Source organism: Ceratotherium simum, chromosome 2, assembly GCF_057802395.1.
Source record: "Ceratotherium simum simum isolate JZ-2026a chromosome 2, ASM5780239v1, whole genome shotgun sequence".
In the NCBI taxonomy this organism is placed as follows: domain Eukaryota; kingdom Metazoa; phylum Chordata; class Mammalia; order Perissodactyla; family Rhinocerotidae; genus Ceratotherium; species Ceratotherium simum.
In genome coordinates, this window is record NC_141901.1 from 11851737 (window position 1) to 11875006 (window position 23270).

Below are 23270 nucleotides of genomic sequence, written 5' to 3' on the forward strand. Positions count from 1 at the left end.
CTGCTTTACTTCAATCTCTCTTCACACACTGCTGCTTGAAGGAGTCAATGCCAATAATGCTAAGTAATGACTAATGAACATTAGAGATACTTAAAATTTATTTTTCATTACTAGAAAGGCATTAAATGAAATTTTAAAAACCCATGTAAGGCATATAAAGGTTGTAAATAAATCTACTGATTTATTTCAAAAACCTGGAAAATGGTGGTAGGAAAGAACCAAAAAAGCCTAAAAGGAACCTTTTCACAGCAGTGATGCTTTCTTCAAACAGCTTCAAAGACAAATTTATTTTGGGAAACTGGCAAAACATTTGGAATCAAGTCTGATAAACAAGGATAAAAATCGATGCTTGACTTTCTTGAAAAAAGAACAGCATAAAAAAATAATTTTACATAACCTATGTGTGATTGAAAAGAATATGAATGTTTCTAGTTGACAGATTTTGTCTTCTATATGTGTACTTGTTAACTGTGTTGTTCAAATTTCCAGTACCCTGTAATTTCGGCTTTCCTATCAAAGAAAGGTGTATAAAATCTCCTTGGACTGTGAAATTTGAATTCCTCCTAGAATCCATCACCTTTATTTATTTTGAGGCTATATTATTACATACATGTAGTTTGGAACATATGTCTTCATTCTAAGTTATTCTTTTTATCCCTTCATTGGGACCTTTCTTAACCCTATTTTTTTTAACCTTAAAAGTCTAATTGTTCTCATTAAATATAGCTTCATCAGTTCTCTTATTTCATAATATATTTTCTTTCATCCCTTTATTCAATCTTATTGTGCCCTTCAAATTTAAGTCTTTTATATAGCATTTAGCTGATAATTTTTAAATTTTTGATAAAATAATCCAGTCAGAGAGATTTTGTCTTTGAACCAGCAAATTTAATCTGTTTCAACTTACTATACTCAGATCAGTGAGGTATTTGGGTTTATTCTCATCATCTTATTTTTTGCTATTTACTCTGCTTTTTCTATGGCTCTTCATTTCCTCCTTTCCTGCCTTCTATAGATTGAGTTTTCCTTCCTACTGCAGATTTGGAAGTACAGTAGAGATTCTATTTCTATTCTTTAATGATTATGCTTAAAATTTTAGAATGCACATATGACTTTTAGGACTAAGTTAATTAATATTGTTATACAGGCAACATAAAAACCTAGATTGCTTTCCATTTCATCAACACTCCTCCAAAACCTGGGTTACATTTTTATTGTCCAGATTTTTTATTTCTTTCTTTTTTAAAACCTCCAAATTAGTCTTATTTTTCCATTTTATTGTTGTTGCTTTATACAGTCAATGCCAGCTAAGATTTACCTACATTTAAGAATTTCTTTGCTCACAAGATTTCTTTCCTCATATTTTATTCAATTCTTGATTTAATTTTCTTCTTTTGTTTATTTCTCTGTGGTGGGGGAGGTGGGCAGAAGCATCCTATACCATGCAGGCAGTGGTTAGAATTCTCAGGAGGACAATTCCTATCCACCACTCAGAGCCCAGGTTAAGAGAGTTTCTGGAAATCTCCCCATGTAGATGGGCAGACAGGCAGACAATTACAGCACCCTAGGTAGACGCTTTCTAGTCCACACCACCTTTCCCCCTTCCCACTAACAATTCAATATCTAGGTCCCTGGATTACTGAGGCCAGCAACTTTCTATCACCACCATTAATGAGGCAACACAACTTCAGCTCACATGTTTACTTCTCTGGTTTCTATATTCCACTTGTTTCTGATCCTTTGTAATTTCAATGCTTTATAAGATAAGCATCTAAAATAATATGTTGGCCGGCCCCATGGCTTAGTGGTTAGGTGCAGGTGCTCCACTGCTGGCAGCCCGGGGTTCGGATCCCCGTCGCGCACCGACGCACCGCTTGTCTGGCCATGCTGAGGCCGCGTCCCACATACAGCAACTAGAAGGATGTGCAGCTACAGTATGCAACTATCTACTGGGGCTTTGGGGGAAAAAATAAATAAATAAAACTTAAAATAATAATAATAATATGTTATATATTTTGTCTAAAATAATGTTTAGCTGGGGCCAGCCCCATAGCCTAGTGGTTAAGTTCGGTGTTCTCCACTTCGGCACCCGGGTTCAGATCCCAGGCGCAGACCTATACCACTCATCGGTGGCCTTGCTGTGGGGGCAACCCACAAACAAAATGGAGGAAGATTGGCACAGATGTTAGCTCAGGGCAAATCTTACTCAGCAAAAAAATAAATAAAATAAAATAATGTTTATCTAAAATAAAATGTTTGCTGACAGAGGATTTTCAGTTTATCTAGTTAATCATACTGTCAGAACCAGAACGTCCTTTTGAGTATCTAATTACTTTTATTGGTGTAACCATTTGAAGCAAGTTTCAAAATAAAAGACTGATTAACCCCCAACTCATGTCAAGTAACTAATTTTCTGGTTATTTCACAACTGTCCCTCCATTTCCAGGGGCACTTTCATCCAACCCAGGGTACAGATCTATATTTTAACCAGTGTTCCAGAAATAGTAATATATTAGGTAGACTCCACACAAGAATATGATTGAAAAACTAATCTAAAATGGGGAATTTACATGCAAAAGATAACGTAGATTTGGGGCTTGGTCTATTTAATGACCTTCTTTTATGCTATTTTTTAAAAAGCCATAATGAATTCTATTATCTCAATAATAGTTCATAAGAAAAAATAATTTTTTTTCTTTTACTGGACAGATTTGGTCCTTACATTTTGCTAAAAGCTACTAGAACAAAGACTTAATATTTTAATGCAATTATATTCATTAGACAAACCAACCTTTCTTACTACGACATATAAAAGCCCTTCATTATTTAGCCTGTACCTACATTTCCAAATTCATGTTCCACCTAGAACAGGAACCTATAAATATTTTTAGCATAGTTATTCTTGTCCTGGGGGAACAGAGAGGGGTTCCTAATACTGACACTCCCCTTTCATGTATCTTCTAACATGCTTTTATTCAGAATCCAGTATTCTAGAGTTATATAAAATCAAGTGGGTGGTTTAGTTTTTATTTTCTGCAATTTAGATCTAGTATAGATCCATCTTTCTGTATCCATTTATCCATCATCTACCCAACCATCTGTCCACCGCTCTGGCCACCTATCCATGCAAGTAGGGTTAACATTTTATATCCATCACAGTTTCTGAGTTAACAAAAATCCAGCTTTTGGTTGTCTGAAAAAAATCTTTGTCTTCTTTCATAAAAGGCTTTTTTGGCTGGATATAGAATTTTGGGTTAAATTTTTTTTTTCCCCACTTTAACTATATGGTGGCTCTCTTGATTTTTGGCTTGTATAGTTTATGACGAGAAGCCTGTTTTTTATCTTTCACTGTACATAATGTTTCTTTCACTCTGACTGCCTTCAAGATTTACCTTTGTTTTCAGTATTTTGACAATGATATAGCTAGGTATTTTTGGCCTGTTTTTGTTTTTATCCTATGTGAAATTCTATGAGCTTCTGGTATCTGTGGTTTATTGTCTTTCATCATTTTTGGAACATTCTTGGTCTTTATCTCTTCAAATATTTCTTCTGTCTTTTTCTCTCCTTCTACAACTCCAATTCCAAGTGCGTTTAATTGTTTGATACTGTGCAATAACTCTTGGCTACTGTGTTCTTTTTCTCCCTCCCACTCTCTTCTTTGTGTTTCATTTTGGATAATTTCTATTGACCAACCTTCAAGTTCACTTAGTTTTTTCTTAGTTTGTATTTAATCTGCTGATGGGTACATCAAGAATTCTTCATTTCTGATATCAAGATTTGTATTTCTAGTATTTCCATTTTACTTTTTCAAAATATTTTCCATCTCTCAGCTGAAATTCTTCATCTTTTCAAGCATGTTGTCTATCTTTCTCACTAGATCCTCTAACATATGTTCAGTTTTTTAAAAACAACATCTGGGTCATCTACAAATATATTGATCCCTTTGAGTCTTGGCAATGGGATTCTTACTCTTATTTGTATGTCACATACTTTTTTATTAAATGTAAGAGATCATGAATAGAATAGTAGACATTGAGGTAAATGGTATTCTTGCCTGGAAATGCCCATAACTCTTTTTCTGTCAGGCCATTAGTGTGAGGGGATCAATCAATCTAGTCAGTCGTCAAGCTGCATTTTGGTTTTGGTTGTTAAGTTCACCATTAAAAACACCACAGGCTTCAAATTTTTCCAGCAATGAGCTGTCAGCGCCTCACGCTTAGTGTTATAGGGCACAGAAATTTTTCTCAGTATTCCTGTTCTACCCTTACCTTTTAGCAATTCTTGTATGTCTGAGCCTGAGAGAGGGTTTTTCTCCATGCTACTGTTCTTCCCACAGAGGTAGAGGGCCCTCGCTTACTTTCCTTTTGGTGCTAGGATTCTGCTTGGAGCATGGGTTCTCAGTTCTTCTGGTCCATCATAAGTCTTAGGCAGGCCCCATATGCCTGAGCTTCCAGTATGGGGCCTTTTTAGCATTTCAATCCTTCACTATCATGGCAGCCAAACTCTATATAACCTCTGGGGCAGGTCTCAGGCAAGAGAGAGTTCCAGGCCACTCTGTCAGTCGTAGTGGATCTCTGCTTTGTACCGATGCAGGATCCTGGGCCCAAGAAGTTTTCTCACTCCTCTCCCAATAGCTTAAAGCTCTGCTCTGTAAGAGAGGAGGTCCAGAGAAAAGGGTGATGTTTTGTGCTGGTCTTTCAGCAGGAACTGATCACTCTGTGAGCTCCTGCATGCTATTGATGCAGGCTACTCTATTGCCCTGCCCCATTCATTCTTGTGAGCAGCCAGCAGAGGGCCATGGAGAAGAGTTTATGAGTACGTGAGCACTCCCCTTGTGTTTCAGGCTTCCAGTTATTCTACACTGATATGCCAGCCCACACTTGGCCTTTAAGAATGCATTTAAATTTTAACTCATTTCTTCTTACCAGCTTCTGTGATGGCTACTTCTTCTTGTGGTCTGCAAATGGTGAAATAGTTCACGTGTCTCATCTTTCCTTGTAAGGGCTTGTCTTTCCTTGGAATTCAGTTCCCATGCCTTGTGACCTCAGCTCTCTGGCGGGTCAAGAAAAGTTATAATTTTGTAGCTCATACAGCTTTTTCTGTTTTTAAGATGGGAGTAACATTTTCTGGTGGCTTTCTATATACTGAGCAGAAGTAGAACTCCCAATGTGCAGATCTTCTGACAATATTTTCTTATCACATCTACAGAGCACACATTCTAAATTCTTGCATACTTACAAGAAAACTACATTGATTCTGCCTGGTGCACTGCTCCTTCTCATCCACACCAGTCTATAATAGTAACAGCTCAATCTTTCGTTGTTCACTTTGTAGCAGCATCTTTTAAGTATTCTAGCCAGAAAGTTTTAATATATATAGGCAACCTTAGTCTCACAATCAGTTGGCTGTCTCTCTGATATCAGTATCACTACATACCCAGTTAGAAATAAAAGTCTGATAAAATGATGGGGGAAAAGAACAAATACAAGATAGTCAATTCTAAGCTGATAGATTAACTTAATATTTTGTCAGCAAAATCTCATATATCTTTATTTGATTAATAATCAGAAAAAGGGGTTTACTCAATTTTTCTGGTATGACGGAAGAACTGTCCAGGGAGAGTTGATAAGAACTGAAGACTGAACTGGTGGTAAGGAAAAGAAATCAGGAAATGTATGTGTAGGACTGTGGGGAAGAGATCCAAACACAGGTTTGAGAACCACTGATAAGGGCAGAGTGGCAGGTAGGACTAGAGAAAAAGGAAGAGGAAGAAGGGGAGGGAGAAGGAAGAAGAGGGAGACTGAGAGAAGAAAGGAAGGAGAGAGGTAAGGAAGGAGGGAGGGAAGGAAGAGTGCAGGAGTGAGAAAGAGAAAGGAGAAAGGGTAGAAGGGAAAAAGGAAAGATGGAGGAGGAAAAGGAAGAAGAAGAAGGAAAGAAAATGAAAGGGAGGCAGAGAAGAGAAAGGAAAGGAAGGAAGGAAGGGGAGCTGATAGAGAGAGAACGTGAGTGAGCACGTGCCCATGAAAGGAAGAAGTTTCTGAGATTCTGAACTTCTCTCTATAACCACAAATGGCTCTATAATAGTAGAGTCCAGGTTTTCAGATTCATGTATGAATTTATGAAAAAATTTCACATCTTACTGAAACTACTTCATTTATGTCATAAAAATACATATTTCTTTACAATTAAAAGTATTTTTTCATTTAACATACTCAATAATTCATTTAGAGACTAATCCATCAATTAAAGCATTTAGCACCTACTTTTCGACTAGTAATAGCCACTCATTGACTCTCCACTACCTACAACTATTCACCTTCATCTGCCCCCAAATTAACTGACCAGGTAGATTCATAGGCTTATAATTTTTTGCCTAAAAGAATACTGAAAAACTCTATAAATTTTAAATCAATGCCCTAAAATTTTCATAATATATTGCAAGATCTGTCATTCGTAACATATTTAAATAGTGACATTTTAAAATATGAATTAAGTGTATCTAATGAAACCTAAACACCATAGTGATCTGATGTTCAACATCATCCATTAAAAAATATATATATGAACAAGCTGTTCTTCAATAATGGAAAGCTTTACATAACGTTTTCCTTAAATTTGTATCTTCATTACTCTCACAAATAAAATTTATCCAACTGATTTCATGCTGTCTTTTTATACTGTCTTATTTAGCATTCTCTCTTTTCTGAAAAAAAAAAATATACAACCAATAATTTCATTTTCTGTGACCAAAACATTCTAATTCTAAGACATTTTTTCTATTTGTGTTACCATTAAAATTATTAGTAGTATACAACTGAGTAAAAAATACAACAAATTTTGATAATTATTTAACAAAAGTAATATTTTACTGAAAATGTCTGTCTTCATAAGATGGTTGTAGCATCCCCTCTCCCTCTGCCCTTTGTCCCAACTTCATTCTGGTAACTACAAATGAATTATTACACACTCTTAGAATTCCATTCTTATTGGTCAGCATTAATTCTATTCCTATTGTTCATTTCTATATTTATATAAATATAGTCATAGAAATGGAAAATTTTCTCGTAGTAATGTCACTCAATTTTTTTAAATCCCAAGTTTATGCCAAAAATCACATAGTAAGCTATTATCAAAAAATATTTTCAATGATCTGACATCTTGATTAGACCATCCTTCAGTTTTACTGAATGCAAAGAAGTGGAACCAATCTACCTTGTTACCTAGTAATTAAAAGTAATTTAAAGTCACAATTTTTGCAAAGCACTAAAATGGTTTTGCCAACATCAAATCAAATCACAGGACCACAATTCCTTATCCCAAGCACTTGGGGACAGATGTGTTTCATAATTCTGAATTTTTCAGATTTTGAAAGGAAATATGCTTCATATTATGCAACATTCCCAATAAAGTTTGTGTCAGCACCCTGTAATCAAAAATATCAACATTTCTGTTGGAAAACGTATGAACAATTATACTAAATGGGATATACACAGATAAGTAGCTCTGCTCTAGATCTGATCATGTCATCAAATGAGCAATGAATTTCTGGTTTTCAGGGCTTTCTGGATTTTCAAATAGCAGATAAAGGACGACGGACCAGTATTAATTATACCCGTATTAACATATTCTCAAAAAGGTTGCAAAAAACAGAAATATTGTAATTTTAATATAACTTAGTGAACAAAGTATTTTGGAGGAACTATTTTACTTTTTGCTTTTCTATTATTTCATGTTTTAGATATATTTTTATCAAAACCTTCACAATGCAGATTTAGCTCATCAATTTATATACAAAGGACTAGATTTAATGTCAGATTATCTTTTTCAATTCAAATATAAGTGTTAATATGCATCCTTTCTAAACACCTCATTTCTCAATTCTGATTCTATGATAGATAAATGAATAAATAGGGTGTAAAGTTTATTCCCCAACTGGGTTAAGAAGATCCACGTTTAATATTTGGTGCTAATGGGCTCTTTGCTTTGCTCCCGTGGAACTTGAAAAAAAGGAACAATGCATACATTTTTTGATAATACTCAGAAGAAGGAAGAAGTCCTTTAAAGAAAAAACTTCACCCACTTCCACTGCTTCACTCAGCAAATATCTAAAGTAAAAGCACTATAACATGGTATAAAATATACTTTTTCTAATGCCATGTTTCACTCAATAGAAATATCTATAAGACAAAGAACGATAAGAAGTTACTCTAGTAACAACATTTAGCATCATCCCTTTGTTTGATAACCCTAAGGTTTGCACAACCTGGAATAACGTGGCATACTAAGATTTATGATGATGAGAAAGAAGTTTTCTTTTGTAAAACAGGAGAAAAGTTATTGTAAAAGTTGAAGTGGAGGGGCTGGCCCGTTGGCGTAGTGGTTAAGTTCGTGCACTCCATTTCGGCAGCCCAGGGTTCGCAGGTTTGTATTGCGGGCACAGACCTACACCCCACTCATCAAGCCACGCTGTGGTGGCATCCCACGTATTAAAAAAAACAGAGGAAGATGGGCACAGATGTTAGCTTAAGGCCAAATCTTCCTCAGCAAAAAGAGGAAGACTGGCAACAGATGTTACCTTAGGGCTACTCCTCTTAACCAAGAAAAAAAAAACTGAAGTGGAAAAGAAGAACTGGCGTGACACCTCAAGTTTCACTGTCAGGCATATCAACTTACATATGAAATCTGAGGATCTAACAATTGATTTTCTTTCTTTCTTTTTTTTTTTTTTTGTGGCTTAGGTCAGCCCCTAACAATGGATTTTCTTAAATCTATAAGTTTCTACACACACTTTGAATACTTCTAGTTTTCCATCAAGGTTTTCCTACTCTAGTTTGAAGACCTTTGCTTTAGATTATACATCAAGTATTTAAGTTTGTCTTTCTACATGTGAAGATTTTTTAAGGCATGTGCATAAAGGTAGTAGAGTAATTTTATGTAGATTTTTTTCTGTGCTTTCAAACAAGTGGAAATCAGTGAAGGTGATATATTGGCTGTAAGTACACTGTTATTCTATATGGGATGATTTTTTATAAACAGAAGATAATTAATCAGAGCCTTGATAATAACATAGAAAAATGGCCTTTATTCATTCAATATCATAAAATTTCACAGAACACTGAATTAATCAGCCATTGCCACAAAACTGCTATGTAACAAACTATTCCAAAATTTAGTGGCTTAACCCCTTCATTTATTCTCACTGATCTGAGGAACAGCTTAGGGTTGACTGATTTTAATAGAGCTTGTTTTTGTGTCTGGGAGTTGAATGATTTGGCTGGGGCAAGTAGGTGCTGCTCCAAGTGTCTTTCTTCCTCCCCCTGGGACCAGCAGCTAGCTTGAGCATGTTCTCCTCATGGTGATGGCAGAGGGGCAAGGGCAAGCAAGCCCAAGTGTGCAAGCACATTTCAAACTTCTGGTCAATGTCACACGTAACAGCACTTGGGCCAAAGCAAATCATATTGCCAAGCCCAGAGTCAAAGGGTGTGGCTGTTTCCCACAACAGGAATGCACTGTTTCATGGTAAAGCGCATAGGTATAGGGAAGGGTAAAGAACTGAGACCATTAACGCAATTTACTATAAATATTAAAATCTAAAACAAATCTTTCAGCATCTTACAATAGCTTAATATTGATTCATAGAGACCAATTAAATTGGCTCTGCTGTTAAAGTAAAATTAGTAGAGTCTAAAATGTGGTTTATACAGCTTAAGATTCATTCAGAACCACTAACAGAGGAAAAAGTGACTCAAAATATTAACAGGCGTAAGCATTGCATTTATACATTAGAAGGTCACAAAAAGACAGATAATCACTAAAAGGAAAGAAAGCTGGCTTAGATAGGCTTTCAAGCTCTTACTTTGTAATACTGACATGGCAATCTACATATATTCTATCTTAAACTAGGATCTCTGAGGAAAAAAATATAGTCACATTTGATTTAATTCAATTAAGCCCTTTAAGATAATATTTTAACTACAGTCTCTGTCTAATGGATATCTCTAACTCAGACACTAGTGGCTAAATTTTATATTTTCTGCAGCAATCCTTTTAAATGTAGCCTCTTCTCAATATCTTCATTTTAATTTTCTCACTAAAGAAATAATCTACAAGTTACATGCTTCATCACTCTACTGTGTTTAGCATACTAAAAAAAAAAATCTAACCTCGTAAACAGAATGTGAAAACACCAAATAAATGTTTAAATTCAGAAAAATGACTTCAATTTTCTAACATGGGTTTTTCAAAAATATTTAAAGTATTTCATTTGACAGATTTACAATAATCTATAACAGTAAGCCACACTTAGAACTCAATTTTTTAAAACCTCCCCGAGGAAAAAAACATTTTCTGGAACGCTTTCAGTAAATCACATATATCAGGAGGTAAAAACCTTCTCCTACTGAGTGCATATTTGAATAAACAAGGACAATCTTGCTTTACTCTGGCATTGGGCTTATTCTAATAAAGCCTTTAAACATAATTCATCCCAGCCATAGGTGCTTAGGAAAAGGAACATAAATGACACAGCTGACTTGAAACTTCAGTGACCTACTGAAAATGGAAACAACGAAAATAAATAGTTTTGATGAAGTCTCAATCTTTATAAAGAAAGTCTCGAGACTACTATGTCTGTTCACTTAAACCATTTCCCCTTATAACTGCCAAAACATCAGTCAACTTTAAAAAGTTTCCATGGTAATATCTCAAAAGCTACGAAGAAAATGAAAGTTTGTTTAATGATATTCTCTGTGCACGTCTATATGCTAAGTTTTTAGCGTTTAAATTAGTTTACATTTTTTCCATCTTTTAAAAAGACTTTCTTTCAGACTTGGAAAAACAGCCTGCATACAGAAGAGTCTATAAAATGTATGTGAATAGTTTCAGCCTCCTTGTAACTACTATGCTGCTTACAAACACAATAAGCCTATACCTAAAGAGCCTCCTGTATATTGTATTTTCTTTTTCTCCATCTGAGAGGTAACCACTACACTTGAAGTTATAATAATTATTCCCTTTCTTTTCTTTATGGTTTGACCATACATTCCCACAGTCAATGTATATATTCCTAAACAAGTTTGTTTTGCATGCATATAAATAGAATTGTACTGTACCATTCTTCTGTGACTTTCTTTCATTCAACATTTATACCTGTTACTCATCCGACATGGATTCATGGAGCTGTAGTTCATTCACTTTCACTGCTGAATACGTTCCACAGCATGAATGTGCAAACAATGCCACTATATACATTATTTAAATATGTGTTTCTCTAGGGCAAGGCTTCTCAAACTTTAGAGTACATAAGAATCACCTGGGGAGCCTGTTAAAAAACAGGTTCCTGGAGTCCACCTTCAGAAATTCTGATGCAGTAGGTCTTCATCAGGGTTTTAGAATTTGCATTTCTCATAAGCTCCTAGGTGATGTTACTGCTGTGCAGACTACACTTTGAGTAGCAAGATTGTAAGATACATTTATCATTTTCTTATTTGTCTGAAAGAGTTCTTCATGTAATCTGGATACTAATTTAATTTTGTCACTTATATATGTTCTAAATATCTTCCTCCAATTAACAACTTTTAAAAAAAATTACTTCTTCAGGTATTATTTGATGAACAAAAGTTTTTAATTTTATTGTAGTCAAATATATCCACCTTTCATTTATGGTTTATACTTTTTGTATCTTAAAGCCTTCCCTACCACAAGATCATGAAGATACTCTCTCTTACACTATCTTCTAAATACTTTATAGTTTTGCTGTTTGCATTTAGGTGGCTTGGTCACTTGGAATTGATTTTGCGTATTGCGTGAGGTAAAGTTACAAGGTCATTTTCCCATACCAATTGTCCGAGTAGGAAAATTCCATATTTTCCAAACTCCTATGCAATATAATCGTTGTCAGGTATCAAATATCTATACATTTGTGAGTCTGTTTCTGGTTCTGTTCCACCAGTCTATCTACTCTTGTGCCAAAATAAAACTGTTTTCATTTACATTTCCTTATTCTTGTTTTAAATGTGTCTCTTGCAGAGTATATTATTGCATTTTGAACATTTTAACTAGTCTGTTAACCCTAATCTTTTACCTAGAGAAATTAAGCCATTTCCACTTTAGATAATATTTGAATTTCTATCGGCTTATTTTCTATTTTTTAATTATCCCAAATTTTCTATGCTTTTTTCCCCTTTCTTTTCTTGCTTTCTTTTGGGTTAGCCAAATATTCTACTCCTTCCCTCCCACTCCAATAATAGTTTGGATTTTGTACTTTGGTTCTGTTATTTTAACGGTTTCTCTAGAAATCGTATCATGTATTTCATACTTCCCAAGTGTTCACAGTGATGATTCAATATTAGTTTCAAAAACTGAATGATGATCATGTCTATTATATTAGTAATGGCTGAATAATAGATGTCTGACTTTAAAATACCTCTGCATTTAATGTAAATATAAAATTTCCTGTGAAGTCCATTTTTAAAAGATCTACCTCAAGTGCTACTTACAGGCTGGAAGACAAGTCAGACATAAATAGGCAAAAGATTTAGTAGGTGCTTCAAAGTTCTTTTTAGATTCTAGCACTCTCAAAAGTAGATTTTATTTATGACAAAGTAATACAATATTTGTTTCTTGAATACTGGCTTTATGCATGCCACTTCCATTTGAGTTCACTCAAATTACTTGGAAACTTGAAAATGTAATGTCTTTAATATTCATTTTTTCCCCTGTTATCTATGTAGTATAGATAAGTAAAACACATGTTCATGAATGCTATGACATTAATCAAGATTTATTAAATAAATATTCACACATTTAATTTAAATGTGAAGGAAAAGATCATCCCCACTGGCAACTGCTGTACAAAATAAAAGACAAGGCAGATTTATGAACCTAACACACCTAAAATACTTCCCAATACTTAAATAAGATGCGAAAATATAATAAGATACCCTGAGCACTTACATATCTACCATACTCAAGTTTCTCCATGTTAACTCTATAAAATGAATTAAATTAGGTTTCATAGCGCCTAAACTAAACACCAGGTTCTTACGTTGAAAGAAATTAATTATATTTTGGTTACTGTGATGTGAGAGAGGCAGAGGGGAGTAGCAGGCACTCTATAAACTGACGTCAGAAATCTAAAGGTATTCTAAAATTGTGTGTTTTATATAGTATAGATGTTCATCTTTTAGAATCCATCCTGAATAAAGAAAAGAAAAAGTATTGTTCTAAATAAAGAAAAACACTTGTTGGCCTCTTCCTCAAGAAATGCTATCTATGGAAAGATACCAGTAAAACTATTAACAGTAGTACCTCTGAGGAGGTAGTTTAATAATGTTTGATCAAGGGGAACTTAAGCTTTATCTGTATAACATATCAAAGTTGAGAATGAGGATAATCTTGAATATTTGTATAATTAAATATAAACAATGTTTAAATAATTAAACAAATTTTTAAAGATGGAAGATGCCAACATAAGGTAGCCTCAGACAACGTTACTGAGAATCAAGAAATCTTTATGGAAGAAGAAGCTTTACAAAAACTCTTCTGAGTGAAAATTTTCAGAGAGTAAACAAAATGAGTCAAGCATAAGGAATACTGAAGCGGATCATGGAGGGCCTAGAACAGAAAGCAAAGCAATCTATATTTATTCTCTAAGCAATGAGAAGTCACTGAAAATTTTAGAGTAAGAGAAGTAATATTGATATTTAAAAATAAATTAATCAACCAAAACAACCAAAAAAGGTTATTTTTTTCCTTGTGAAGACTAAAAGTTATCATAATGCCAAATCACAAAACTGGAAAGTATTGAAAATGGGAAAACAAATGGTGTGTGTTTATGTGTGTGAACTGTTTAGTTTACTGAGAGGAGCAAAGGGTTTACAGTAACCAAAACTAAAAATGTTTATGGATAACATGGTTAAATAGAATATTCCACAATTCCTGTTTGTTTGTTCTAGGAACAGTATTCCTTCCCACTGACTATGTTATTAGCATAAATACTATTTCTGAATCAGAATAATACTAATTTTACCTTTGATTTATATCACTAATTTCTAGAAAAAAAACTATTATTATTTTAAAGAGAATACCTTAAGACTACCTATATTTCATATCTGTTGTTATAATTACAGTTTTAAAAACTGCAAGATGCTTCAAGTTAGTATGCAAGCAACTCTAATATTCTATTAAAGCCACAGATTGCTAGGAGTTCTATTTATTTTAGTCTTACAATGCTCTCTCAAATTGGCTTTAAAGAAGACATACTAGAGAAAAACTATTTTTCTACTCAATAAGAAAATGTATGTAGTAATCAAGTAACAGACAATTAATAAACAACACCTTTACTCGTATGTTAAAAATATCATCCTCTCTTCTGGTAAAAGCATGCTTCAGGTAATCTCAGGGCTTAAGAATAGATTTTAAATAGTTTAAAATAAAATGTAAAGCCTTTTTCTCAATATTAACCTCAAAAAGGTATTTTTAAATTCCTAGTCTGCTATTTTCAGGGGGACCATGACTTAGGATTTGATATTTTAAAAGAAATGCTTGTAAATTTTTGGTCCACCTCAAGAAACTTTTTATGCTATAAACTGCAGTAACAAAAACTAGACATCTTTTTATACTATGGCGAAAGGTGAAAGAGCAAAATAACGAAGTAAAAGCACCAAGAGAGCAATGAATTCATTGTACCAAATGGAGACATAAAATCGAAATGAGGGTAGGCAGGGAAGCTTGGAATGAGCATGATGCATCACTACCTACATAGGATCCACAGTGCTCTTGCAACAGAGAGTCAAACTGTAATTGGTGGATAGCTCACATAGTAATGATCTATTTCTAATAACTCCAAAAGCAATGTTTAAAAATGTATAGCCCATTCCTAATGTCAAATTCATCATCACAAATGATATTTAATAAGCAACCTCATGAATATGACTCTACTGCTCTCAGTGGTAAAATAAACATTACAGCTAAACAGAGAGTGATGTTTTACAGTTTAAAGAGAAACATTTAGATAATCATCTACATTCTAAGAAATGTTTCAATTCTAAATTAAGACGATTCAACATCAGTCATTGTTTTCTAGTACTAAAACTTTTTCTTATGATTAAAGGCATGTTTCAGTCAGTAAAAGGTACAATTAAAAGTAGTGAATAAAGCATGGACTACTGGCTTGATTAATGTCTTGCCCTAATACCAACCCCTATTTCAAAGCCAGGAAAAGTAAGTTCTTAACTCATATCAAACTGCATTGTGCTGGATAGGGCCAATGATACTCAGCATCCATTTCCACTACCTTCAAGTATTTACAGCCTACAGAAGATGGAAAGTTAAAAACTATATTGCCCAAATCCCCTTGCAGTTATGCTTCTAGATGTGAATTAGACTCCACCAATGGGATGCACTTATGTAAGACTTGAAAGGTACAGATTTTGTGGTCATTCTTCTTTGGATATATCTGTTGCAAGCACCATTGTAAAGATGGGGAGGTTCTCTGTTGTTGTGTTCCAGTCTCCAGTCTCTAGTTTGTGGCAGTTATGGTCAAAGATTTCTGATCCCTTGATTACAGCAATGGTATCATGTTCTTTTTTGTTTTTTTGTGTGTGTGTGTGTTGTGTGTGTGTGAGGAAGATTAGCCCTGAGCTAACGTCTGTTGCCAATCCTCCTCTTTTTGCTGAGGAAGATTGGCCCTGGGCTAACATCCGTGCCCATCTTCCTCTACTTTACACGTGGGACGCCCACCTCAGGATGGCTTGATGAGCGGTGCATAGGTCCGCACCCAGGATCTGAACCTGCGAACCTCGGGCCGCCGAAGCCGAACACGCAAACTTAACCACTATGCCACCAGGCCAGTCCATTGGCACCATGTTCGTAATCTCAACAGTTCATGATTTCAATGGTTCCAATGGATGAGAAAGAAATAACAACTGTCTTGGCCTATAAATACACTTATGGTGAACTAACAGTCATTCCAGGAAGCCCAGTCTACAGATCTCCAATTCTTCCAACAAATAAGTTTGGGTAAGAACAGTGGGAATATGTGGTGTTCTGGCCTGAAGCACCTCCCACCCACACATACCTCCTACACACATACACACACACACACACACACACACCCATACTTTGACAAAACTGACAAATATTTAAGTAGACTGACCAAGAAGACAAACACAAATGACCAGTCAGGAATGAAAGAAGGACGTTACTACAGACACTGAAGAAATTACAAAGATTGTAAGAGAATGTTATGAGCAACTTTTTGCCAACAAATAAGCAAATTAAGTTGACAAATTCCTAGAAAACAATTAACTACCAAAACAGACTTCAAGCAGACATAGAAAATCCTAATAGACATATAAGAAGAAATTGAATTAGGAATCTAAAATCTTCCCACAAAGAAAAGTCCAAGTCCAGATGGTTTCACTGATAAATTCTATCAAATAATTAAAGAAGAAATAACAATCCTTTAGAAACTCATTCAGTAAACAAAGGAAGAAACACTTCCCAATTCATTCTACGCCAATAGTTTTTCTATCAAAGCCAAAAAACAACACCATTAAGGGGCCAGAGCAGTGCCGTAGCAGTTAAGTTTGTGCGCTCCACTTCGGCAGCCCAGGGTTCGCAGGTTCGGATCCTGGACGCGGACCTATGCACTGCTCATCAAGCCACGCTGTGGCGGCATCCCACATAAAAAATAGAGGAAGATGGGCAGAGATGTTAGCTCAGTGACAATCTTCCTCACCAAAAAGAGGAAGATTGGCAACAGATGTTAGCTCAGGGCAAATATTCCTCACACACACACAAAAACACAATTAAGAAAAGAAAGATACAGACAAATATCCACAAAAACCCTTAAAATATTAGCAAACTGAATCTAGCAACATATAAAAAGGATTTTATACAATGGTCAAGAGGTATTTTTCCCAGGAATGGAAAGTTAGTTTAACATTAAAAACAAAACAAAACAACCAATGACATATCCCATTTTATTACAATAAAGGACATAAACCACAAGATCATCTCAATAGAGGCAGAAAAAGGATGTGGCAAAATCCAACACTCACTCATAATACATACTTTTAGCAAACTAGGAACAGAATAAAACTTAACCTGATAAAGGATATCTACAAAAAACTCACAGGTAACATGCCACTTAACTGTGCAGGACTGAATGCTTTCCGTCTAAAATAAGGAAGTCCCTTCTGCCACTTCCATTCAACATTGTACATGACCTTTTAGCTCACGCAATAAAGCAAAAACGCATTAATGTCATAAAGGAAGAAACAAAATTGTTTTAATTCACAGATGATATGATCCCCAAAAAAGTAGAAAATCTCAAGAAATCCACAATAAAACTATGAGAAAAAAATATACGAGTAGCAAGATTGAAGGATGAAAGGATCAATATACAAAAATTGATTGTATTTCTGTATACTAGGAAGAAACCATGCAAAAATAAAATTAAGAAAATTCCATTCACAATAGAACTAAAAGTAATAAAATACTTAGGAATAAATTTAACTAGAGAAGTTTAAGACTCATATACTGAAAATTATAAAACTGATGTTAAAAATGGTTAAAAAAGAGACAGAGAAAATTACAGACCAATTTATGAATACAGATGTAAAAATACCAGCAATGAAATGTAGCAATTTATCAAAAGAATTCTACATTATACTCAAGCAAGGTTTATTCTAGACACACAAATATAATTCAATATCAGAAGTTGTATAAGCATAATTCATTATGTCAACAAATTACACCATATATCAATTGATGCTGAAAAGGCACTTGATAAAACACGGAAGTTGCTCCTAAGAAATAGCAAAATAAATGATGTGAATTTAATAAAGACTATTTTCCAAAAGTAGATATCCTAAACAGCAAAACTCTAAAGCTCATTCAACTAAATGAAATAGATGGGGGAAGTAACTGCCTTGTAAGAAGAGAATGAAATAAATCACTGGAAAAGAAAAAATACAACCATCACTTTCGGCTATTATCAAGTATAAATAAATAACCCAAAGGACTCTACTAAAAAGCTACTAGATTTAATAAGAAAAATGTATAACATGCCTAGATATAATACAAATATCCAAATATCAACAGTTTTTATCTGCTCTTAGCAAATAGTACCTAAAATAAGGAAGGAAAAAACTTTAAGATAGTAACAAAAATTATATATAGAAAAAAATTAACCAGAAAGGCCTAGAACCCAAATGAAGTAAACTATAAAATCTCACTAAAAGATAGAAAATAATCCAAACAAAAAGAACGATAAACCATGTAACTGTGTGGGAAGACATACTACCTTAATAATGTCATTGGCTCCAAAATTAACAAATACATATAATGGAATTCAGATGAGAATCCTGAAAGAATTTTTCTAGAATTGGAAAACTATAAATATTAAAGGTTACATGGAAAAGTAAGTGCAAAAATTAACTAAAAAATATATGAAAATTTAAAACAGTGGGGGCAAAACTATCTGCCAGAGAGCTGACGCATTTTTTAAGTAGGTTTCCCTTTTCCGGGAAGGAGGAATTTTGACGATGCTTATATCTGACATTTGTACATATTAAATATTGATAATAAGTCCTATTCATAAATGATGGCCAATGGTTAGTGAGTGTGTTTATAAAATAGAACATTAAAACTAAATAAACTATTATAATTAAATACATGATAAAATATTAATAATGAAAATAACTAAACAATATTGAATACAATATTATAAGAGTTTTACACATAGCATCTTTCTTTCATAATCCTCATAAGAGTCCCAAAGGTCTATCTCTATTTTAAAGATAAGAAACTTGAGAAGTTATTCAACTTGCACGAGGTCACATTTCTAGTCAGTGACAAAATAGGGATTTAAATAAGGGAGTAGGCAGTTCAAATGGAAAAGAATAGCACTTAATCATGAAAAAAAAATTCTATATGCTAATAAAAAGAGAATTCTACCCACATATACATGTTACTCTATACTCTCCTCAAATTTAACTATGAAATTATGTCAGTATCTAAGTGAAATAAATAATAAGTTGAAATAAGGAAAAGCTGTAATGACAAATTAAGATTTAAATTGTGCTTTTCCAGGCCTGCCCGGTGGCGCAAGTGGTTAAGTGCGTGTGCTCTGCTGCGGCAGTCCAACGTTCGCCGGTTCGGATCCCGGGCACGCACCAATGCACTGCTTGGCAAGCCATGCTGTGGCGGCGTCCCATATAAAGTGGAGGAAGATGGGCATGGATGTTAGCCCAGGGCCAGTATTCCTCAGCAAAAAGAGGAGGATTGGCAGATGTTAGCTCAGGGCCGAGCTTCCTCACAAAATAAATAAATAAATTGTGCTTTTCCTATTTAAAAGGTGATATTGTCCTCATGATACAGTGCTAGCTTATCTTTTTTTAAAAAAATCTGAGATTATCAATAAAAAAAGAATCAAAGAGATTTTATAATGCAGAAGTTAAATTACAGGTGTTTACTGTTTTAGTAAATATTCAAGGGGGGAAACAGATACAGAAGACAAAGGAACTAAGAGTAAGGCAATCCTATGATTTATCTTCCAACCCACAGCACTTCTGAGAAAGGAAGAAGGCACTAATAGTAATTATAACACCACAACAAGTATAAACTAGGACCACCTAGGCAAACCCAGACATTTGGTCACTCTAGAAATACACTCCATGATACAAGACTTTATCTGTCTTATTCACTGCCCCTAGATGGATGCTTTGTGAATAGCAGGCACTCAATAAATAATTGCTGAAGAAATTATTAGGTTTCCTTTAAAAAAAAAAAAAGGATTCCTGTGTCTATACTACACTTGTAGTGTCTATACTACACTTGTAGTGTCTATACTACACTTGTAGTGTCTATACACTACAGCTTAATTGTTTAAATGTCATTATGACCTAAGTTTGTGAGTAAGTAAACATTAGTTTGTGCATGCAAATACTTAGAGGAACAACAACAAAAAAACACAACAAACTCATCTCTATGTATTAAACATGGGTTAAGAATACTGAAATTAAGGCACAGCAATAAATGAATAATGATGGTGTACTGCGTAATTCTAATTTAGAGTCTAACAATGAAAACAAAATTTAAACCTACAAAGCAAGTTACTCATTTTAAAACGCTCTTCTATCCTCACCATGATACTTAACCAACATCAAAAGACAAATCCGCTTTCATTTCTTACCTGCACAGCCGAAAGCCAAATGGTATCTGGAAGAGGGGCTGAATTTAACACAGCACACATTAGCCTTCGCCTCAATGCTTGCCACTGAGTTGTCTAAGTTGGTAGACCACAGCTTCACTAAGAGTAAAGGACAATAAAAACGAAAAGAAATAAACAAACATTAGCAAATGTTTCTGTAAACTAGAAAGTTTGCTTATTGCTACAGCTGCTACAGCATTTTGTTTTACTAGGATCAAAAATGTTTAAACTGAACAAGTGAAGAATAGAACAGTGTATTGAAACCAAGAGAGTTTAGTTTCAAAGTTAGAAAACAACACAGACAATCAATGTATACTGAGAGGTAACATGATCCTATAACTAAGGCATAAAAAACGGGTAAAAAAAGCAACCTGGAGATACATGTGTATTTGTTTTAGTGCTCCTTAAATTGTGTGTGTGTGTGTGTAGGAGTAGGGTGACTATATGATTTATCTTCTAACGCATGACACTTTTGAGAAACACACACACACTTTCATTTGTATGATATAGATCAGAATATAAATATTTAAAATACCTAGGAGCAGTTCTTATTTTATCTTTCAATTAAGAATGCTATGATATTAAAACTTTATGTAGGAACTTAGTTATATGATTTAAGTATGGCTAAAGTAATAGATTACAGAATTGTTTAGCTAAACTTTAAAAATTTGTTTTAATATTTGCTATTTAGTCTGTTCTAGTGGTATATACTGAGATCTGTAATGATTAGGGAGTGGAAAGCTGAGTGATCAGAGCAGGTCAGATCTGAAAACAGAAGTAGAAGGGTGAGCTGTTCTCTTGACAGGTACCAGAGCAACCATATCATATTTAAACAAAAATGTTTCAGTGGACACTAGAATATACACACAAAATGGACTTGCAGGATATAGGCTACAATTCTGGTTGCACGTTAGAATTAATAATGAACATTAACAATAATAACAACAAAAATCTTCCTATCCATCTTTCCATCAGTCCCAATGTGCCATGCAGGATAATACTCAGATGGTGTCCAGGTACTGGTGTTTTCTAAAAGCTCTCTGGGTGATTCTAACGTGCATTTGGGGTTGAAACCCAATATCAGGGATGGAGGTATAGATTCAAAAATTTTAGAATCTTTTTAGGAATATTAAAACAGCGATCTGTAAACAAGGAATGAAAATGGTTCAAACAACTACCACTTCCACGAAACGCTATTTCATAAGAATACAGACTTTCTCTGTGTGAAGGGGATAATTTACCTTCTATGAATGGGATTTCATAAGAATAGAGAATTTCTTTAAATATGTGGAATCTCTGAATAAAAGTTAATCATTAAACAAAGTTGTTATTTACAATCTGATGAATCTATTACCCTTCCCAGAGAAAAATAAGACACTCATTATTAAAATAAAAGAATAAGAGTTTTAAATAGCAATATTTGATTTGTTTCATGTTCTTTTCCAATAAAAGTCATGTGGTGTTTAAATCAATACAATTGTTCAGGCAATTAACATATACAATTCTGAGATGAGATGACTAGTTGTAATTAAAGTGGTGTTTAAATCAATATACAATTGTTCAGGCAATTAACATATACAATTCTGAGATGAGATGACTAGCTGTAATTAAAGTCTGCATGTCAAACGGAGCCTTTATAGATTTGAATATCAAGTGGTAGAACTGTACTTTAACAGCCTAGCAAGCCAAAGTTAATCTACGATAAATATTTATGGAGCACCTACTATTCCCATAACCCTACTACTAGTCCTAAGAACCTTTACAAACAAGGGTTATATATCAGTGTTTTATGACAATTCAGTATCAGTAAGCATAAAAATGAACCAAACTAACATAATGACAGTTAAATTAGAAGTGAGTCAGGTCTTTTTCTATTTCACAGTAATTTTCTCAATGAAGTAATTGTTAACATTTTTTTTAAAACCACGACAGTAACCACGATTATAATTTTCAATACATAAGATATTAGAATTCAATATAACTGTATGAGCTGTAAGAATAAGGTTTAAAATACTATGAAGATACAGTGAATATATACAGCATAGAAAAAGAAAATGCATAAAGAATATAATATACTTTATTAAGGTACTGTTTATTAAACAGTCTTCTCCAAAAAGATATGTTGAAATCCTAACACCAGGTAAGTGAATGTCACCTTATTTGGAAATAGGGTCTTTGCAGATGTAATCAAGTTAAGATGAGGTCATACTGGACTAGGATAGGCCTTAAATCCAATGACTGATATAGGCAGAGGGAGACTTGAATATAGAGGCACAGAGTGAAGAAGGCCATGTGTCAAGAGAGGCAGAAATTGGATGTGGTTAGAAGTCAAGGCATAGCAAGAATTGCTAGTAACCACCAGAAGCTAGGAAGGATTCTTCTCCAGGGCCTTGAGAGGGAGCATGGCCCTGCCAACACCTTGACCCTGGGCTTCTAGCCTCCAGTACTGTGAGAGAATAAATTTCTGTTGTGAAAGCCAACCAGTTTGGGGTACACTGTTAGGGCAGCCCTAGGAAACTAATACAACAGATGTGATAACATTAAAATCAATAAAAATCAACTCAATATCTTAAGATGGCATCATCGATCTAAAAGTGAAATAGTATAGGGGCTAGCCCAGTGGCATAGTGGTTGGGTTTGTGCACTCTGCTTCGGCGGCCCAGGGCTCGCAGGTTCAGATCTCGGGCACAGACCTACGCACCGCTCATCAAGCCATGCTGTGGAGGTGTCCCATATACAAGGTGGAGGAAAACTGGCACAGATGTTAGCTCAGGGACAATCTTCCTCACCAAAAAAAAAGGTAAAATAGTATAATCTTTTGGAGAAAGTGTAGAAGAAATCAATAAAAGTGTTGGAAGAAAAATAAAGGGGACAGTCCTCAAAATAAGGAGATGGTACATAAATCAATAAGAACACGCCTACTGTTTACTTTCTCCTTAAAAGGGTAAGAAATTCATTTAACTTCAAAAATTATAATTTCAACATTTATTGTGAAAACTCTCTTTTATAAGAAAAAGTAAAAGTGAATTTAAAAGAAAATACAATCCTCAAG

At 34.3% G+C, this 23270-nt stretch overlaps 1 protein-coding gene across 3 annotated transcripts in view; it reads right to left on the minus strand.

The window, feature by feature from the left end:
- The window catches only part of COP1 (COP1 E3 ubiquitin ligase), a 239848-nt gene that overhangs the window by 71745 nt on the left and 144833 nt on the right, over positions 1-23270 (minus strand). For all 3 annotated transcript variants that reach the window (XM_087438258.1, XM_087438259.1, XM_004425010.3), the window contains one exon: positions 20201-20317. In XM_087438258.1, the coding sequence (XP_087294384.1) occupies positions 20201-20317 (117 nt within the window). The remainder of the gene's footprint in view (positions 1-20200; positions 20318-23270) is intronic.